This window comes from Eupeodes corollae, chromosome 1 (genome assembly GCF_945859685.1).
Source record: "Eupeodes corollae chromosome 1, idEupCoro1.1, whole genome shotgun sequence".
Lineage (NCBI taxonomy): Eukaryota > Metazoa > Arthropoda > Insecta > Diptera > Syrphidae > Eupeodes > Eupeodes corollae.
Window position 1 is genome coordinate 229,843,784 of NC_079147.1, and position 17,684 is coordinate 229,861,467.

Below are 17,684 nucleotides of genomic sequence, written 5' to 3' on the forward strand. Positions count from 1 at the left end.
TATTTAATGTGTACTTGCTGCGTTAGGGGGCACTGTGCAAAGCAGTCACCCGACCCCGAGTCTGAGTTCATATCCAAAATGCCCCGAGGGTAATGATACATTCGGACTAAAAATAGATAAAATAAGACCTAAAGAAACACACAACAAGAGGCGAATGACTCATTTGAAAATTTAAAAAAAACCTTAAGAACGACCATTAATCCTCAGTAACAAAATTCGTGATTGATGGTTACTTTTTATTGACAAAAATAAATAATTCTTCAATAAATTATCAAATCGAGAATCTTTTCACTTCCGAGCACTAAACTTATAAGTTATAACTTATACTTAATATAGCAGCAGATAAAAACAAAGAAAATATTAATCAGCGTAAGAAGTCATGATTCTACTGTCACGCTAGAAGCGATAACATGCATTCAATCAAACCGGAATTCCATTGAAGAATGAGAATCTCATCTCCATTATGGAGCCAACAGCTCCGATCTTTCTTAGTACCGTAGATCATTAAAAAAAGAACTCTCTTATGATCGAACCAAGTATTTTTATTACTTACATATGTGTTTATGGAAATTCAAGCCAAGCACGTACCTATACATTAACAGTATAGAATGTGTATGGGAACATGGTATTTGTAAAATTATGTGCACATTGAGTTGGCTATGGCGTTTCCAAAACAGGAATAGAAAAGATGACGAACAACTCAAGATGAATATAGTATTTTGTTCTGTTAAATATTCTGCCTCATAGTGACTGATGTATACCTACGAGTACATTATAATTGTTAAGGCATACTCATGGAGATATTATCTATTTATATGTGCATAAGTATATATAAAAGAGAGCGATGCTAGTTATTACGCTTATAACTGAAGAACGCCTGTGCCGATTTCGATAATTCGCACCAATTGGGACTTGTTTCCGGCCAAACAAGAAGAGTGCCATAGAAAACTCCATCCTCCATTTTACCATACATGTTTTATGCACAGATTTTATTCCGCCATTTTTATGATAGATGACGTTTACGTTACGTTGTTACAAATTTGTTTGATAATTGTTTTTGCACAAAATTTGTGTAACAATTGTTTTTGTTCCAATTTTCTTGTCACACTTTAAAAGATATTCGCAAAAGTTTCCTAATTCCCAAAACAAATTGTCATAAAATAATACAAATTTGCTTGATATTTTTCATTACGTTTTTAAGATGATTGTTGTTCCGTATTCGTAACGTTTTTTTGATTACAATGTTTATGGGTGCGGTAAAAAATGTTGGCTTGGAATAAAACCGAAGAAAAAATTCCGAATTTCGAAATTCGTCTTGATTTTACTTTACAAACGATGAATTTCGATCAAGAAGTAAAGCTGAATAAAAGAAAACTACAAATTCGGTTTTATTTCACTTTGTAAAGAGAATAAAGGAAAAATATCATTCTACTTGATGTATGATCGGTGCCGTGAAATAAATCCAAGTGAAATAAGTCTAAATTTGAAAAAATGGCTTTATTTCGCTTTCAACAATGGCGCACCTACCATAAATCCTATACGAGTTGTGTTCAAAAAATACCCGGAATTTTAATTTTTTTAACAAAATATTTATTTATTCGTTTACATCAATGTGGCCCCTTAAAAGTATCCCCCGCTCAGATATAACACACTTATGCCAGCGTTTTTTTCCAATCTTCGAATCACTCTTGATATTCACTTTTTGACATGTCCTTGAGCATTCTCAGCGATTCGGCCCTTATTTCTTCAATCGAGGAAAAACGCCGTCCTTGCATGGGCCTCTTCAACTTTGTAAACAAGAAAAAGTCACACGGAGCCATATCTAGTAAATATGGAGGTTTGGGGCATGGCTACGGTATTGTTTTTGGCCAAAAAATTACGAACAAGCAACGACGAGTGAGCACGTGCGTTATCGTGGTGCAAAAGAAATGAATTGTTTTTGCATAAATCTGAGCGTTTTTTTTCGAATGGCTTCTCGCAAACGTGGCATAACTTTAAGGTAATACTCCTTATTTACCGTACGACCTTGTAGTAAGAACTCTTGATGCACTATGCCATTAAAATCGAAGAAAACAGTAAGCAAAACCTTTACATTTGATCGAACTTGACGTGCTTTTTTCGTTGGTAACGTTGGATGCTTCCAGATGGACGATTGTGCCTTAGTTTGATATCATAACCTTGCGCCCATGATTTATCACCAGTTATGACCCTTTCAAGCAAACTTGGATCGTCGTTGACGTCATTTTACAGCTCCTGAGCGATGTTCATGCGATGGTTTTTTTGGTCAAACATTGTTAAAACAATAGCAAAAATCGCCAAGCTCGTAAAAACACGTCGAACTTTAGCAACTACCACAGACAAAGTAAACACTGAATATAGCTAAAAATTGCATCACACTTTGAAGATATGTATACCACCAAAATACAAAACAAATTTTGACCTTCGGACTCTCCAGACCCGCGAAATTAAAAAATTCTGGGTACTTTTTGAACACACCTCGTAGTGTACCAAAGCAGGGAGGATGCATGGACCCCTTACATATCTCACCGTAAAAATAAGTTGGTGCCGTGGAATAAGGCCAAGTGAAATAAGACCAACTTTCAATGAAAACATGGACTTATTGCACTTGGATTCCCATTTGCTTGGGCACACTATATGATGTGAGTTAGGAGTGAAGTTAAGTGTATACTCTTTGCATAAATGGCAAACCCCACCTTTGAAAGTGAAATAAAACCAATTGGGCTTCATTTCACTATGTTTAATTGTATTAAGATCAAAATTGGCATTATTACACTTTCCAAAAGTGAAATAGGGGCAATTCTTGAAATTTTGGGCTTATTTCATTTGGCTTTATTTTACGGCACGAAATAAATTAGTTTTATTTCTCAAAATAATTTAGTCTTATTTCTTACTACTGAAAATTGGCCTTATATCATTTATGTAAAGTGGAATAATGCCAATTTTGTGAAAGTTAGTCTTATATCAGTTTGCCTTATTTTACGGCACCTGTATAAGATCAACAATTGTTTTGGGGAGTAAATTTACAGCGGTCAGCGTATAAATAGTTATGTTATGTACCTCCAACTAACCAATTTTCGAAAAAACGTCTTAATTTACTTGGGCTTTTTTCACACCACCTTATTCATGATAGGAATTGCTAATATCCAATATGATTTATGATTTGAAATAAAACCACTCAGCCCTATTGTGAGTTTCACCCGGAAAATATTTCACCCACAAAATTATTGGTCCCCTCGGAATTTAAAAGCTATTGTGAGTTCCACCCGAATGAATTTTCACTTCGAATTAGTGGTGACATTTCGAAAAAAAGAAGCGTTCATTGAAAAGACTAATGCAAGGTAGACGAAATATGTCAACAAATCCTAGAAAAAATTACAATAGGACGGTGTTCTAGTTTTGCAAATGAATAATTATTTTCAACCCCTTTTCGAATGAAAATGACAATTTGTTGAGTTTAAAAACTTTATTAAATATTGTTTGTATGTTAGGAGTAATTTTTTAAGAAAAAAAACAAAAGATGGTATCCATAATTAAATTACCGAACTCAGAACAAAAAAAAACCGAAACAATTGAGAACTACATCACTTCGAACACAGCTAAACATAATTTTGACAGATGAGTGAAGTGTTTCAGGGTTTTCCTACATTTTATTGAGCAGCATATCATTTTGTTTTGAATTGATTGATTTGCTCCTAGCATAAATATAAAAGTTATTGTATTTTTTTTTTTGTTGTTTAACACTAATTAAATTTAATAACTTACATCATTATTTGTTGTTTTCCTGTTCGCCTCTAAAAATTAAGTGAACAACGCTCACGTTTTCATCTGCACATCACTTATAGAATTTTTACACCAAACCCAAAACCGGGTTTTCGACAAAATGTTTTCGGAAGCCCGAAAATAAAATGAATTCTAACCAATTCAAATTGATTTTAACGTAACACTAGCTCGTCTCGAAGAAGAGTTTCAACTGAAGTTCTGCGGACACGGGTGGAATGGGCTCACGACATGAACCGACAAGAACTACAAGCTCGATTGGCTGCATCCTGCAGCCAACTTCTTTGTTTTCTTCGACCGGTCCGAACAATTCACTAAGAGAAGCTAATTGTGTTTTAAAAAAATCATAGAATCAACAAAAAAACAAAACTGTTACAATTAAAATTCATTTTATCTAAAACATTTCCTTCTTTTTTGACAACAAATTCAATCAAGCCTCAGCTTTGGCTTCGTCTGCGTTACGGTGGGCTTGCTTCGAGGTTGCTTTGAATGACATTTCTATTATTTCATCATTCCAAAGAGTAAATATTTTGTTTGTTGACATTTTTTTACAGCTGTTGAGCTGTCAGACAAAGCAAATGTTCAGATAATTGAACTAGAGCTTCCGTTTGGAGTCACACGTTACATTACGTTCTTTTCCTTACGATTGTCAAATGAAACGTGAGGTCGAAGGTCCATTTTGATAGCATGCATTCCATTCCTATGGCTGAACTCGTAAACGTCAGGCGAAGCCGAAGCTGAAGCGTGTTTGTGTTTCAGCCATTATAGGCAGAGTTGAGAAGATTATGAACGATTTCGTGTAGGCCCTTATGACCGGAGCAGAAAAGGTCAATTCATCCAAAGCGATCATTGAAGCTGTTATGATGATCTGCAATTCCTCCATGACTATCTCTTTGGTTTCTTCCTTTGAGGGCTCGCCTGGCTTGTCCAAAGCACTAAGGATCTTCTTGGTGTAAGCATCGTTGTCTATCAAGTGCGATAGCCCACTGTTGTGGTTTTATTTACCGGAACAACGATTGCCACATTGTGGGAAAATCGTGGAATGTTTTGGCGCAAATTTTTCTAGCCCGCTGCTTATTCTCCTTCAAAAATGAACTTATCGCCTTTCTCATATCTCCCAAACCCTTTTAATTGAACTGTGTTACCGGAGAGTCTTTCTCCAGGTAGTAAGCGAAAGCGTTGAACATATTTGTGGCGACGAGTATGAAGACCCATTCCTTGCAGATGTCATTACAAACTATGAGCAAGTCTTCCTCGTCCTTGGGGTCGTCACGCCAGTAGCCATAGTGAATTCCGGTTCCTCGCTTGACAAAGAGCGATTAAAACTCTGGAGGATCATAAAAGAACCGCCAGTAGTGCAAATAATCACAAGAGCTTTTATTCTCGACCTTGGCAAATTGTTCCGCAGTGTTTTCTGTTGCCACGCAGCTCCCCCAAAGTTTCTTTTTTTTCTTTTCCATAATCTGTAAATAAAAACATAAAGCAATAATTCTTACTTTGTAAGGAAATTGTATAAATAATATTACTTACCACGACCAAACTTATTTCAAAATAAAATACTTGTTTTTACAGCCATCAATTGTTTTGTTTACAATAATTTGAGCGCTGAATGTTTAGAAAGGTTTGTTTGTTTAGTTCAACTTTGAATTGCTGCTAGTTTTCGAGTGGTTTTATATTAAACTTGTGGTTTACGAAAACTTGTAGTTTACCAAAAATGTGGAAGAACTTGAGCTTTCGATGTAGGTTTTCGGCCAAAAACGATAATTTCGCGAAAACCACGTTTTGGGTTTTTGGCTCAAATTTTCCCCCAAGATTCACAATTGCGGAAAAAGAAGGTGCGACCCAATGGGTGTATTTTTTTTTAACTCAGAATAGAGCTCTAAACAGAATCTGAGCATATCGAGCATGCTCTGAACATTCTCTTAACAAAGCGTGTTCTGAACGTTCAGAATTATTTTTGAAACACACCTGAATACTTAAGCTGTCACTATTTGACATTTCTTCAATTTCATCCGTCAAATGGTTGTGTTCGGCATTCAACTCGGTCTGCTCAGTTCTTTTATTCTGAGCTCATAGAGCGTGCTCTGAACACGATCAGAACGAAAAAAGAAACACAAATTTGAAGCTCTGAACGTTCAACGAGACAACAAAGAACCCAATTTTTTGTTTGACAATTCAGCCTAGGCTCTGACCTATAAAAAAAACGCCTAATTGAGTCTCCTTTAGTGCAGTCGAGCTTGGAATATACGAAAATAGTAAACAATCAATCTCTGAGAACAAACAAAATCGAGTTCGAAAAATGTTTGATTAATTTTATTAACTTTTTTTAAGGTTCTCAGTTCCATTTGTAGTCTTAAAGTTAAAGGCGTTAAAGATTATATTTATAAAAGATTATATACTACATTCTTTTACAAGATAGGGTGAAATGAATTACATAGCCACAAATCTTTTTACAAAGCCGAGAGCTGTATTCAAAAATAAACGTCAATTTTAAGTCCAGAATAACATCTTTTAGCATGATAGAAATGTCAAAATTGACATTTCATCCTTCTTACAGCCTCTTTGTAAGAATCAGTTATTGGTTAAATGTATTTGTCAATATTCAATAAAAGTCGGTTTTTATTCCAACATTGCCTAAATCTATTGTGAACCTTTTTATAGCAGTGACCAGTCATTTATTCAAGGTATACTTTTGAAAATTACTATGCCAACAGCGTATTAAGAACGGATGGGTTTTGTTTCTGTAATTGAAGTTATGTCATTTGTATTCCTTGAGAAATACCATAAAGTTGACGTCAGTTTCATCAGAGTTTCATTTCTAAATATTTAGCAATTTAAAAGTACTCTTCGGGAAAAATAAGACAAACACTTTAGGAGGTATACTATTGAAAAAGATCTTCTAATCATTGAAAAAACTACTCCACAGCTGTTCTTGACGATGCGGTGGGTATGTAATGTTTATAAGAATCTGATGTTCTTTTAGATGCTCGGAACTCAAAGCAAGCATTGTGCAGCAGGCGGGTCGGGTCGTTGGCAGCATTTAAAATTGCTCGATGAAGTACATGTGTTAATGTTAAAACAAAAAGAATAACGAGGCAAATAGAGTAAAATTTAGTGTCAATTTGCTGCACAGGCAGACATATGTTCTACAAAACTAAATTAGTCTTTTACAGGCCACAAGTAAATTGAGAATTTATTGACGAAAGCGTCTTTTTTAAAGGGAATGGGAACAAACAAATGTTGTCTCTTGTGAGAGAAAATTCTTTTGTTATCAACTTGATTGATTAAGAATTTAGGTTTCTTATCACAATTATTTAGCCACTTCAAGTATTAAACAGGAACATAGGAACCTATAATGTCACACAAAAGTGTGAAGTATTTTAATTAAAGAAGTTTAATCATTGAGTCTTGTAGGTATGCTGCTGATACGAAACTAAATATCCTATTTAAAAAGTGGAACAACGAAATCATTAACCCAAAATGTTATTCCATGTACTTTTCAGTTCCATCTTCAATAAGCAAACGATAGATGACTCAAGCCGATTATTTTCTTAAATGTTTCTAATCATATCAAAAACACTATTAATTACATACTTTACCCAAATTTGTATTGGTTGTTGTCGTGCCTAATAATAATAAACAATTACGAAACTCTTCTTATCATGGCCGCGAATATTTTTGCGGTCAATAGAATGAAACAATGTGAAGTATATAAAAATATGTTCTTTTTATTTAATTGGAACTACATATTAAATACAATCAGCTTATAATAGATTTTAGTAAAACGACCAAGAAGAGAGCTCCAGTAACTGAAATATGCGTCTTGATCATTGAACCCGAACTTCGATCAGTCATTGTCATAAGTTTTGGCTTAGCATTACATTCAGTTTCATTTTTCACATATTTGAACACTGATTCGATAATATTGGAAGGAGTTATGTCGTTACACTTTCCCAGATGGAATAAAACACATTTTTCAAAGTTCTCAATATCTTTGCATTCTTTCTTGCCCATTACAATTTGGGGTTGATTATTGATATCTGGAAGACCATTCTTTGGAATATACTCGGCAAATGATTCATTCATACAATTATTAATTTCATCCTTTTTCTCCTCGAGACACTCTGGGCCTTGTTCGGCAAAAAATAAGGCAATTTGATCACCTCCCTTACCGCATACGAACTTGAGCATTTTTGAACCCACTCGGGATATCATAGAATGACGTGCTTTTTCTTCCTCATTGAGGCATGGGTGGATTTTAACCTCTAAGTTTTTGAAACAAAGTTCCACTTGGTTCTGCTTTTTGCAGTACTTCTGGAAAACTGTATCCAATTCTCCGATGGGTTTGGCTATTTCTATTTCCATTTGGATTGTTGTCAAATCGCCTAGACTAGATATGCACTTTATGAAATCGAGAACACCTTTGTGTGCCTGAATAAATATTGTTTCATTATCTCCCGATACTTTGCGACACCTGTCCTTCAAGAGTTTCTTAGCATCATCGGCTGTGAAATTTTTACCCATAAATTCAGCTGGCAGAAATTTGTTCTTCAATAAATCGAGAGCATTCTGTGGCACTGCATTTGATTGATTATTCAAAATTAAAGCAAACGCTATCGCGAGAGGTATAATCCATTTCCAACTATGCATTTTTAGAACAAATAGAAATATATCAACATAACAAGAGCAACCGAAATACTGAATACAATATTTTTGTTCCCTTATGAAAAATTGAATTGAGTTACTGAAGAAATGAACATTGAACTTAATTGTAATCTTAATCTTATCACGTTTGATTAAAAACAAATGGTGGCATATCTAAACATAAAACCAATATCGTTCCAGCTGAGGTAGTGACCAAAGGTGCCTTGTTCTACATCATAAAAAGTGTATTGGTATTCAATGACTACCTTCTAGCTGATTAATTAAAATACTGTTCAAAGTTTACGCTAAAATGTCTAATAGTCCAGTCACCTCAGAAGAATTTGCATATTGATGAAAGTTTGTACAAACACAAGTCTTTTTACAGTGGTTTCGAAAAATGTCAAATGTGGATTATTCTGATATTCTTTTAATTGTTTCTTTACAAATGATGCTCTGGAAGACTGCACCGATTTCCATCAATATTGGAAGTAATTCGGAAGTCAAATTTCTACTTTCATCAAGATTGTGTTAATGAGTCTCACTTTTATTTTATGCAACCAAAATGGATGTAAGTTTGAATTCCTAAAATTAATTAAATTCAGTTAAAATAAATATAAAAATAAATTAATATAAAGCGACCTTGATCACCATTATAATTTCAAACAAATCATTACAAAAATTATTGGATTAATAGATTTGAGTATAACTAAATAAGCATTTCAGAAATTTAATATTACTTCCCTTTTCATAAATAACGACTCATGGTTCATTAACTTAATAAGTTTTAACGTAAACAACACAATCTTGTTATTATAGCCCGTTGAACATAGAGTTTTCACTTCCGATTAATACCAATATTGATGAAAATTGGTACGAATGTTCATACCGCCATTATTATATTTCGAAGAAGGCTTTAAAGTTTTTTTTGAATGTATGTTACTATTTTAGTCTGTAAAGGTTATAAATAAAATTCAAATTTTCAATTCTGAGGATCTAAAAATCTTTCATTCTTTAATAACCATTAGGGTTATCCATTTTGCGTTTCAAAAGTAAACGTAAATAAAACGCATAAAATATTTTTTTTCATGATATTTATTTTTCATTGTAAAGTTTGAACGTTGACATTACGTGTGAAACCATACATCATTTTAAATGAACATCACGAGAATTGTTAAAAGGTTCGATTCTTTTGAGGTAAGTTTCGCCCACATTTTGACGCATATTGGGCGTTGTCTTAGCCCAAGACCAATGTTGGTTTTTAAGTGTTCAAGAGTTAAAAGTTTATCTGCATAAACACGGTTATTCGCTTCGCCCGCCCGCCAAAAAAAGGCCAGCAGTGTTAAATAGCATAATCTTGGTGACCACGACGAGAAATCACAAGGCCAGGAAATGTCTCTTGCAATAAAGCCATATCCAGTTGTGTGGGGTCTTGTTGAAACCACATATTTTCTAAGTCGCATTGTTCAATAGCAGGCAAAAAGAGTCGGTTTTCATATGACCATAACACTAAAAATTGAGGGTTGCAGTCGTTCCGTCGTTGTTTTCGAAGAAGTAAGGTCCAGTCACTCTTCCGGACCAAAGAGCGCATCAAACAGTAACTTTTTGTGAATGTAATGTCCTCTCTTGAATTACTTAAGGTTTCTCAGAATCCCAAATACTACAATTTTGTTTATTGACATAACTACCGAGTGATAAATGTGCTTCGTCGCTGAAGAACATTTTGTTCAAAAAATTGCCAACCACAGCTTTTTTTTCAAAAACCCATTTGACGCATCTACGAGGTTGTAGATGGTCTGCTGGTATTAAGCTGTTTTGTGAGCTAGACTTTATAAAGATGTAGTTGTAGATTCGAATGCGAAATACGCCATAATGTGCTGTAAGAAAGTCCTAATTCCTGAGAACGAGGAGGAATCGACACATTCGGGTCTTCGGCAACAATTTCACTTACAGCAGCGATATTTTCAGTTTTACGAGCGAAACGACACACAACAATTTTTGCCAATTGCTTGGATAGCTGGAAAATGTAAACCATAATCTCCTCTTGAAGCACAATATGTGGCTGTGGCAGAATCACCATTATTGTAGTATATTTAACCAATTTGTATGCATTGTGCTACAGCTAAGCACTCCATTTTCTGTAATCTCTGACATTCAACTGAACAACAATTATGGTTTAACAACTTCGTTTAACAGATGTTAGGATATGTTAGGATATGTGAGAGATCGATATTTTCGACATTTGGCAATTTTTTAGACAGCTATAGAGTTTCTAATCGCTTATTCGTAGAAAAGAAAAGGTATTTTGTAGAAAATATTATTGTCTTAATGGCTGAAACACTAACACGCTTAAGCTTAGGCTTCGCTTGACGTTTACGAGCCATAAGAATTCAATGCACGCTATCACAATGACCTCACGTTTTATTTGACAATCCTAAGGAAAAGAACGTAATGTTACATAATGTGACTCCAAACGGAAGCTCTAGTTCAAATTTGCTGAAAATTAGCTTTGTCTGACATCTGAACAGCTGTAAAAAGTCATCAAACAAAATGCATTTACTTTTGGAGGGATTCACATTGGTTATAATAGGATGTGTTTTGTGTAAGCTACTTCCGCGATAAATTTAAATTTTTCGATTTCAAAACTCATATTTTTGTTTTATTTTGAGAACAAAATAATAGCTGCTTTTGACAGAAGTGCCATTTTAGAAATGTCATATTGGAAGTGTCATTCAAAGCAACTTCGAAGCAGGCCCAAAGTAACGCACACAAACCTGAAGCGTTATTTTGTTTCATCCATTAAAGTTTGACTAAGGTTTATTGTAGCATTTATAAATAATGTAGTTACAGCCTGAAAATGGTAATTTTTGGAAAACAAATCATAGAAACATTTTATAGTGACATGGGATCTTTGGGGACCTTTGGTCACTTGTTAGTTCCTTTTTAATTTTATAAATATTGGAGACAAATTTTAAACGGTTTAGTACAATGTTGAAGTAATTTTAACCAATTTTCTAAGCTTAAAAGATGATTTACCTAATTTTAAAAACCACGGAATTGCTACTTTAACTTTTAGAAATTATTCGTATAAGAGTAGTGGATGGAATGGTCCAGTCAACAGTTGGGAATTATTAGGTTCGTTTAAACGTATTTGCTTCGTTTATTTTCACGTACTGTCACTTTTTAGACATGTTTGGATGTCTAATTTGTAATATAAAGGCAATTCGCAATTTAATAGTTTAATATTTTTTATAAAATATTTAGTAAATTGTTAAGCCCTGAACAATAAGCTGTTTAAAGTTATACGCCATTGTGATTAGACTATAAAAAGAAGTGGACATTGAATATATCAACAAAACAAAAACTGTTATAAAATTATTTCACTGCAAAAAAGCTTGGTGCAAGGGTTATGCCTTAACATAAAACATTATTAAATGGTATTATTGGATTATGACCAAATAGGCAATTAAATAATCAGTATCAGTATTTTTGTAGTTTTTCTAGTTTTTAGAGTTTTTTTTATATTTGTGAGTAAACGAGAATTAGCATGAAGTCAATATCATTACTTGTTCGCTCAGTTTTATTATTGCTTGATAAATAATTTCTCGAAAATATTTAAACAACAAAATCAGCTTGAAGCACATGACTCTCCAAGAACTTATTTTTGCATAAAACTAATTTGTGTTCTAGATCTACTATTGTGTTCTGAAGGCTTCTATGAAGATGTTTTCGGCACAATTTGCAAAAAGATACATAATATCCGACGTTTAACTTTTTTATTTTGAAACATTGTAATTTCCAAGCGCTTTCTTTGTTGCTTTTCTACAGTCAATCTATAAAGTCAAAGCTAGAAACCAGTTAAAAAACTGTGATTTTTCAATTTTTTAATTTTTGTTCATATATCTGACTAGACCAATAAGTAACAAACAGAAAGATTAAAGGTGAATGCATTTAGTTGTTTTTAGATAGTAGAAATACATACGTTTAAACACTAGTTTAAAAAATAGCATGTACAATGTGTTTATGTCCATGCATTCCAAACATTATTCAACTCGTTTTTTAGCTGTTATTGTATTTTCTTTTTATTTGTTTAATAGATAAAATATAATATAATAGTTTAAGTGGCTAACTTCAATACAAATACACTCTGCGTCACTTGATTAAGGTTACAATATTTTTTTAATGACATTCTTCGCTTGGAAGTGGAATTATACGTACTTAAAAAATTATTTTTAATTCAGTACTTGGAATAAAAATAATTGTACTAAAGTAGTGCTACATAAAATATTTAAATAGCAAAGTGTGCATACCATACTTGTAGGTATAATATGAACTTAAATTAGAGACAGAATGAACGCTTGCATGACGATCAATGTAGATATCACCACTATATCATTTAATATTTTAATCTCTGCATCGTTTGAGCATTGTAGTCTCTGGCTGAACATTAAAACGCATCATAAAGTCAACTCGAATAAAAATAGATACGAAAAAAATTTCAAGGCAACAGAGTTACAGAGTTTTGCAAGAGCTCAATTGTGATTATGCGTGGTTTCTATAGATAGATAGATAGTATAAGTATATAGGCAACTACAAGATAGATACTTTTTTGTGTTAAATTTTGATGTCACAATAATTTAAATTTAGAGTTAGGTGGTGCGTTTGCTGGCTGGTTGTAAGTTAAAGGAATTCAAATGTGTTAAAGTTCTTTCTTCGATTTCATAAGATTTGAATATTCCCTAATTATTGTTTAAAAGCCAAAATTTGGGTTGTTCTTGATTAGGTTTTATTTTTGTCAACAAAAACTTTTACAATCATTTTAACAATTTGGAGAATGTTTAAAACAAAATTTGTTAAAATTTAATTTAAATATTTCAAAAATATCGAAACATTTTTGGAATTCTTTTTATTACATTTAAATAATTTTTTTTTAATTTCAGAACCTTTAACAGAGAAAAGTAAAAGCATTGAAATATAATAGAGGATCATTGACAATTAAAATAGAGCCTGGGATGCTATCTACACTGATAAGATCCCGTTCGTATCCGTATAAAGATATTTCTTTTACAAAATATTAATAGCAACATTTTGCGTAGGATACAAATAGTTTGAAGTCAATGTTTTTCTTTTTTCTCTTAATACTTGGGTCAAAAACCATTTCTTATCAGTTTTGTAAAGATTTTCGTGTTTAAGAGAAGGTCACTATGTTGCATTACATTTTAATACAATTTTGTTTTTCTGAATTAAATTGTTGATATTTCTCGAAGTTATCCCTTGAATGTTGAATCTAATTAACGTAGAAATTCTCTTCAATTACTTTTTGCCTTTAAAATAATTACATCGATCTCAGAATTACAGTGTAATCTGCGGAGGGCGTCAAATGTTAATTTTTACATTTCTATCACATTAAGTATGTCAAAACCTCGCTCCAAATCTAATCGCAATAAATTCTTCAGGTTTATATAAATATTGCACGTACTTACTTACTTAAGGTGGCGCTACAGTCCTGTGTGAATTAGGGCCTTACCCAAACAAACTTCTCCATCTAGCTCGGTACCTATCTAGATGTCTCCAGTTTCGCGCTCCAAGTTGGGTGAGGTCACCTTCCTCTTGTGCGCGCCACCTGATCCGCGGTCTTCCCCTACTGCGCTGTCCTGTGGGTGTGGATTCAAAGACTTTCCGGGCCGGAGCATTGGTTTCCATGCGCTATACGTGACCCAGCCATCTTAGTCGTTGGGCTTTTACCCTTATGGCTAAGTCTTCGTCGCTATACAAAGAAACAGCGGTTAGCAAGAATTATTCTGCGTTTGATCTCAGCGCTAGTGTTGTGTTTTGCGTTTATAGCGAAACGAAGTAGACGAAGTCATTAAGTTGTAATTGCTTGCTTGATCACAGAATGTTCTTTGTTTTTCCCTCATTAACCGCGAAACCAATTTTTTTGAAACCTTTGCCACAATACTCACCAAAGCCCCATTGACAAAGTGCTGAGTTCTTCCGATTATGTCAATGTCGTCAGCATATGCCAGTAATTGGACAGACTTTTGAAAGATAGTGCCTCAAGTGTTGACGTGGTAGCTCTGTTCTATTCTTTCAAGGACGATGTTAAAGAAATCGCATGACAAAGCATAACCTTGTCTTAAGCCTTTAATGACATCGAAAGGTTCTGTTAATTGTGTCCATTGTGAATTCTCCATGGTCATCCTGCACAAACGGACGAGTCTATACAGCTCGTCCCTGTAGATGCTGTCATATGTGGCCTTGAAATCGATGAAAAGATGGTGAGTGTCGATTTGATGTTCTTGGTGTTTTCTAGAATCTGCTGTAATGTGAACATTTGATCGACTGTGGACTTTCCTGGTCTAAAACTACACTGATAAGGGCCTATCAGGTTGTTGACGATGGGCTTTACAGATTCACATATTACGGCAGAGAAGATTTTAAAAGTGATGTTAAGTAGACTGATGGTCTCCACTTTTCAGAATCGGACAAATAGGTTCCATTCATCCCAAACCATCAGAGTATCCTTTTTTTCAGGTAGTTCTTATGACTTTCTTCGGAAAAACTCCATAAAACTTGTATTTATCCACTTAATCGAAAATGAATATCACATTCTTAGACATTTTGGTTTTTTTCTTCAAAAAGTCACGAATTCCATCTCTCTAAAACTCTTTTATTTAGACTCTAGAGACCTTAAAACGTCGAGAAATGTTAACATTTTCAATTCGATAAATCGGACCGATTATAATTATTTCCTTTGGGAAGTTATTCCAGTCAAAAATAAATGTTGACTGGATCTGTATTTCATTTTCAGCTAACGAAGAAAAAATCAAGTCAAATCTGACTGGAAACAATTCAAAAGAGCAACAGTGGCATAATCATGTGAAACAAAAATATAATATGAAAAATTACTAATTGCGATTGATTGAATTTTGTATTTCGAAGACTTGCTTATTTTCTAATTTCAAAAAACGGAAATATGTAATTGAAAACTTGAAAAATGGAAAAACTAATATCTATTCCAAACTGGGTCAAATAATCCACTCTGCAATCCATAAAATAATGCTTCCCGAATTCAGTGTCTACATAATTTTAAAATTAACTTAAAAGCAAAAATATCACTATCAAAGTTATAACGTATAACTTATAAAGTATTTTAATTTTCAAATGAGTTTAAAAACTACGAACTGTGCATACTTTATCTATATAAAATCTTGAACTATATGCATAGATATAATATTTCTGTCCTAACGATTATAGGATGACCCATTTCCTATGGATGTGTGGAAGGTATATCTGCCTGCCTGGCCGTCTCTTTTGGTCCTTTGCACGGCAAAAAATGCTTGGAGGCGTTGTTGGCCATAAAGAAACGAGCTCAGATGAATGCATCAAAAACCTAGAATTGTGCACGTAGTTGTATAGACATAGTAAAACTCCAGGCTTGACGTTGTATATGGTGAACAAGAAGATTGCGTTTCTCTTATAGTTTTTATTTTATTTTTATGAGTAGAAAAGGTATTGTTTTTGTATAAATACGTTATGCCTTATACTCTTTGACTGTTTGTTTTGTAGTTTAAGAACACAAATCACTGCAATGCTCCAGGCAATGTAACAAGATTATTTCTTAATTTGTTTAGTCGTTAGAGAATTAAAAAGAAACGTTTTGAAGTTGTATCCTTTCCAAGGTACTTTTAATAGAATTCTTAGGTATTTACTTCTTTAAGTTGTTTTTTTAGAGCAAATGGGAAACAAGTACAAATATAAATTCGCAATTGAAGGTGTCAATGATCTAGACATGCATTTCATTTAAAAGGGTGTTTTTTGAGAACTTAGGAACTTACTATTATAAAATCTACACAACACAGATATATTGTTGAAATTATTATTTTAGTCTTAAGGGTCAGCTTCCAAGAATTCTGGTTTGTTAAAATAAACCTCAATGAATCATAAAAAGTAATCAAGAGGCGTTAAGTGGCATGAACGAGGGGGTCAGTTAACACGACTACGTACGGAAATAATGTTTATCACCTAATTAATTTGCAATAAATTGAAGGCTAAGCACGCTTTATCACATATTGCACCGTCTTGTTGGAAACAAATGTCATCTTTGTTTAGTTGATAATTCCAGGAAACATAAAACCAGTCAGATTGAATCGATATCGGACACCATTTACTGTAATGGCAGCTTCTTCCTCATTTAAGAAAAAAGGACTGATAATGCTGCCAAAATGTAAATCACACCAAACAACCAAGTTTTATAAATACAATGGTAATTCCTTACCAGTTTTTGGATTGTCTTCGCTCGCCATAAACGGAAATTATTTTGTTTATTGACAAAGCCATTTATCATCAATAAATACGATTCTTGTGTCAAAAGATCTATGAACTTCGCGAACAGATCAATTTTGTGCAGTAAATTTCCACAGTTAGTGTAGTAGCAATTTTTATTGTGATTTGTTCGTGTTTTACAGTGGTATTCAATTAGTAACATATTGATAGCAACTTAAGAGCTAATTTATCGACTTTGAATTAGTCAGACTTTACAAAATTTACTTTATTAATTTTCTGTTTAGAAACTACCAACCGCACTTGAGTTTTTGTAGTAATAAAAACTACAGTAAAATAGATATGTGTCCACTCCAAAAGTCAAGGACTTTTTGAATTTCCACAATTTGGACGTGTTTTTTTTAAGGTTAAAAGATTCATAATGAACACAGTTTGACAGTCTTACTTGTCAAACCAAATACGAAAAAAAACACTTTACTTGCATTGTAACTTTAAACACCTTACTTTAACTTGATAAGTTGGTAATCAATTTTAAGCAAAAATATTCTTAAAAATCAATCTCTAAAAACAAATGTTCATACTATTTATGAATGGCCATTAGGTGCCAGTTACAGCTTTCATTGGTTTTCATCATTGAAGAAAAATATTGGAATTTTTTGACAGGTCATTTATAGGTATTAGCTGCGTGTTGGATAGAGTATCTTGGATAGGTGGATTTTTAGATACTTTGTTGAACGAGTTGTATTGAGATAGCTGTCAAAAAATAAAAACAACTTTCAGCTGTTCACAAAAAGCAGAGGAACATTTAAGCTTCGAAGTCAAAATTGTCGTAAGATAAAGCATTTAATGGATAATTCAACTGATTCATCGGACAATGATCAATTGATAGGTGCGTAACAATTTAATAAATAAGTGACCTGTATTTTGTTCTACCTCTGGAACAGGGTAAATGCTCCACTAGA

At 33.4% G+C, this 17,684-nt stretch overlaps 2 protein-coding genes across 2 annotated transcripts in view; one reads left to right on the forward strand and one right to left on the reverse strand.

Annotated features, from left to right (window-relative positions):
* The window catches only part of LOC129941832 (uncharacterized), a 65,576-nt gene that overhangs the window by 10,563 nt on the left and 37,329 nt on the right, over positions 1 to 17,684 (forward strand). The window lies entirely within an intron of this gene.
* LOC129941841 (27 kDa hemolymph protein-like) lies at positions 7,507 to 8,509 on the reverse strand. The gene has a single exon (XM_056050593.1). The coding sequence runs from the start codon at positions 8,446 to 8,448 to the stop codon at positions 7,558 to 7,560; it is 891 nt and encodes a 296-aa protein (XP_055906568.1). The 5' UTR covers positions 8,449 to 8,509; the 3' UTR covers positions 7,507 to 7,557.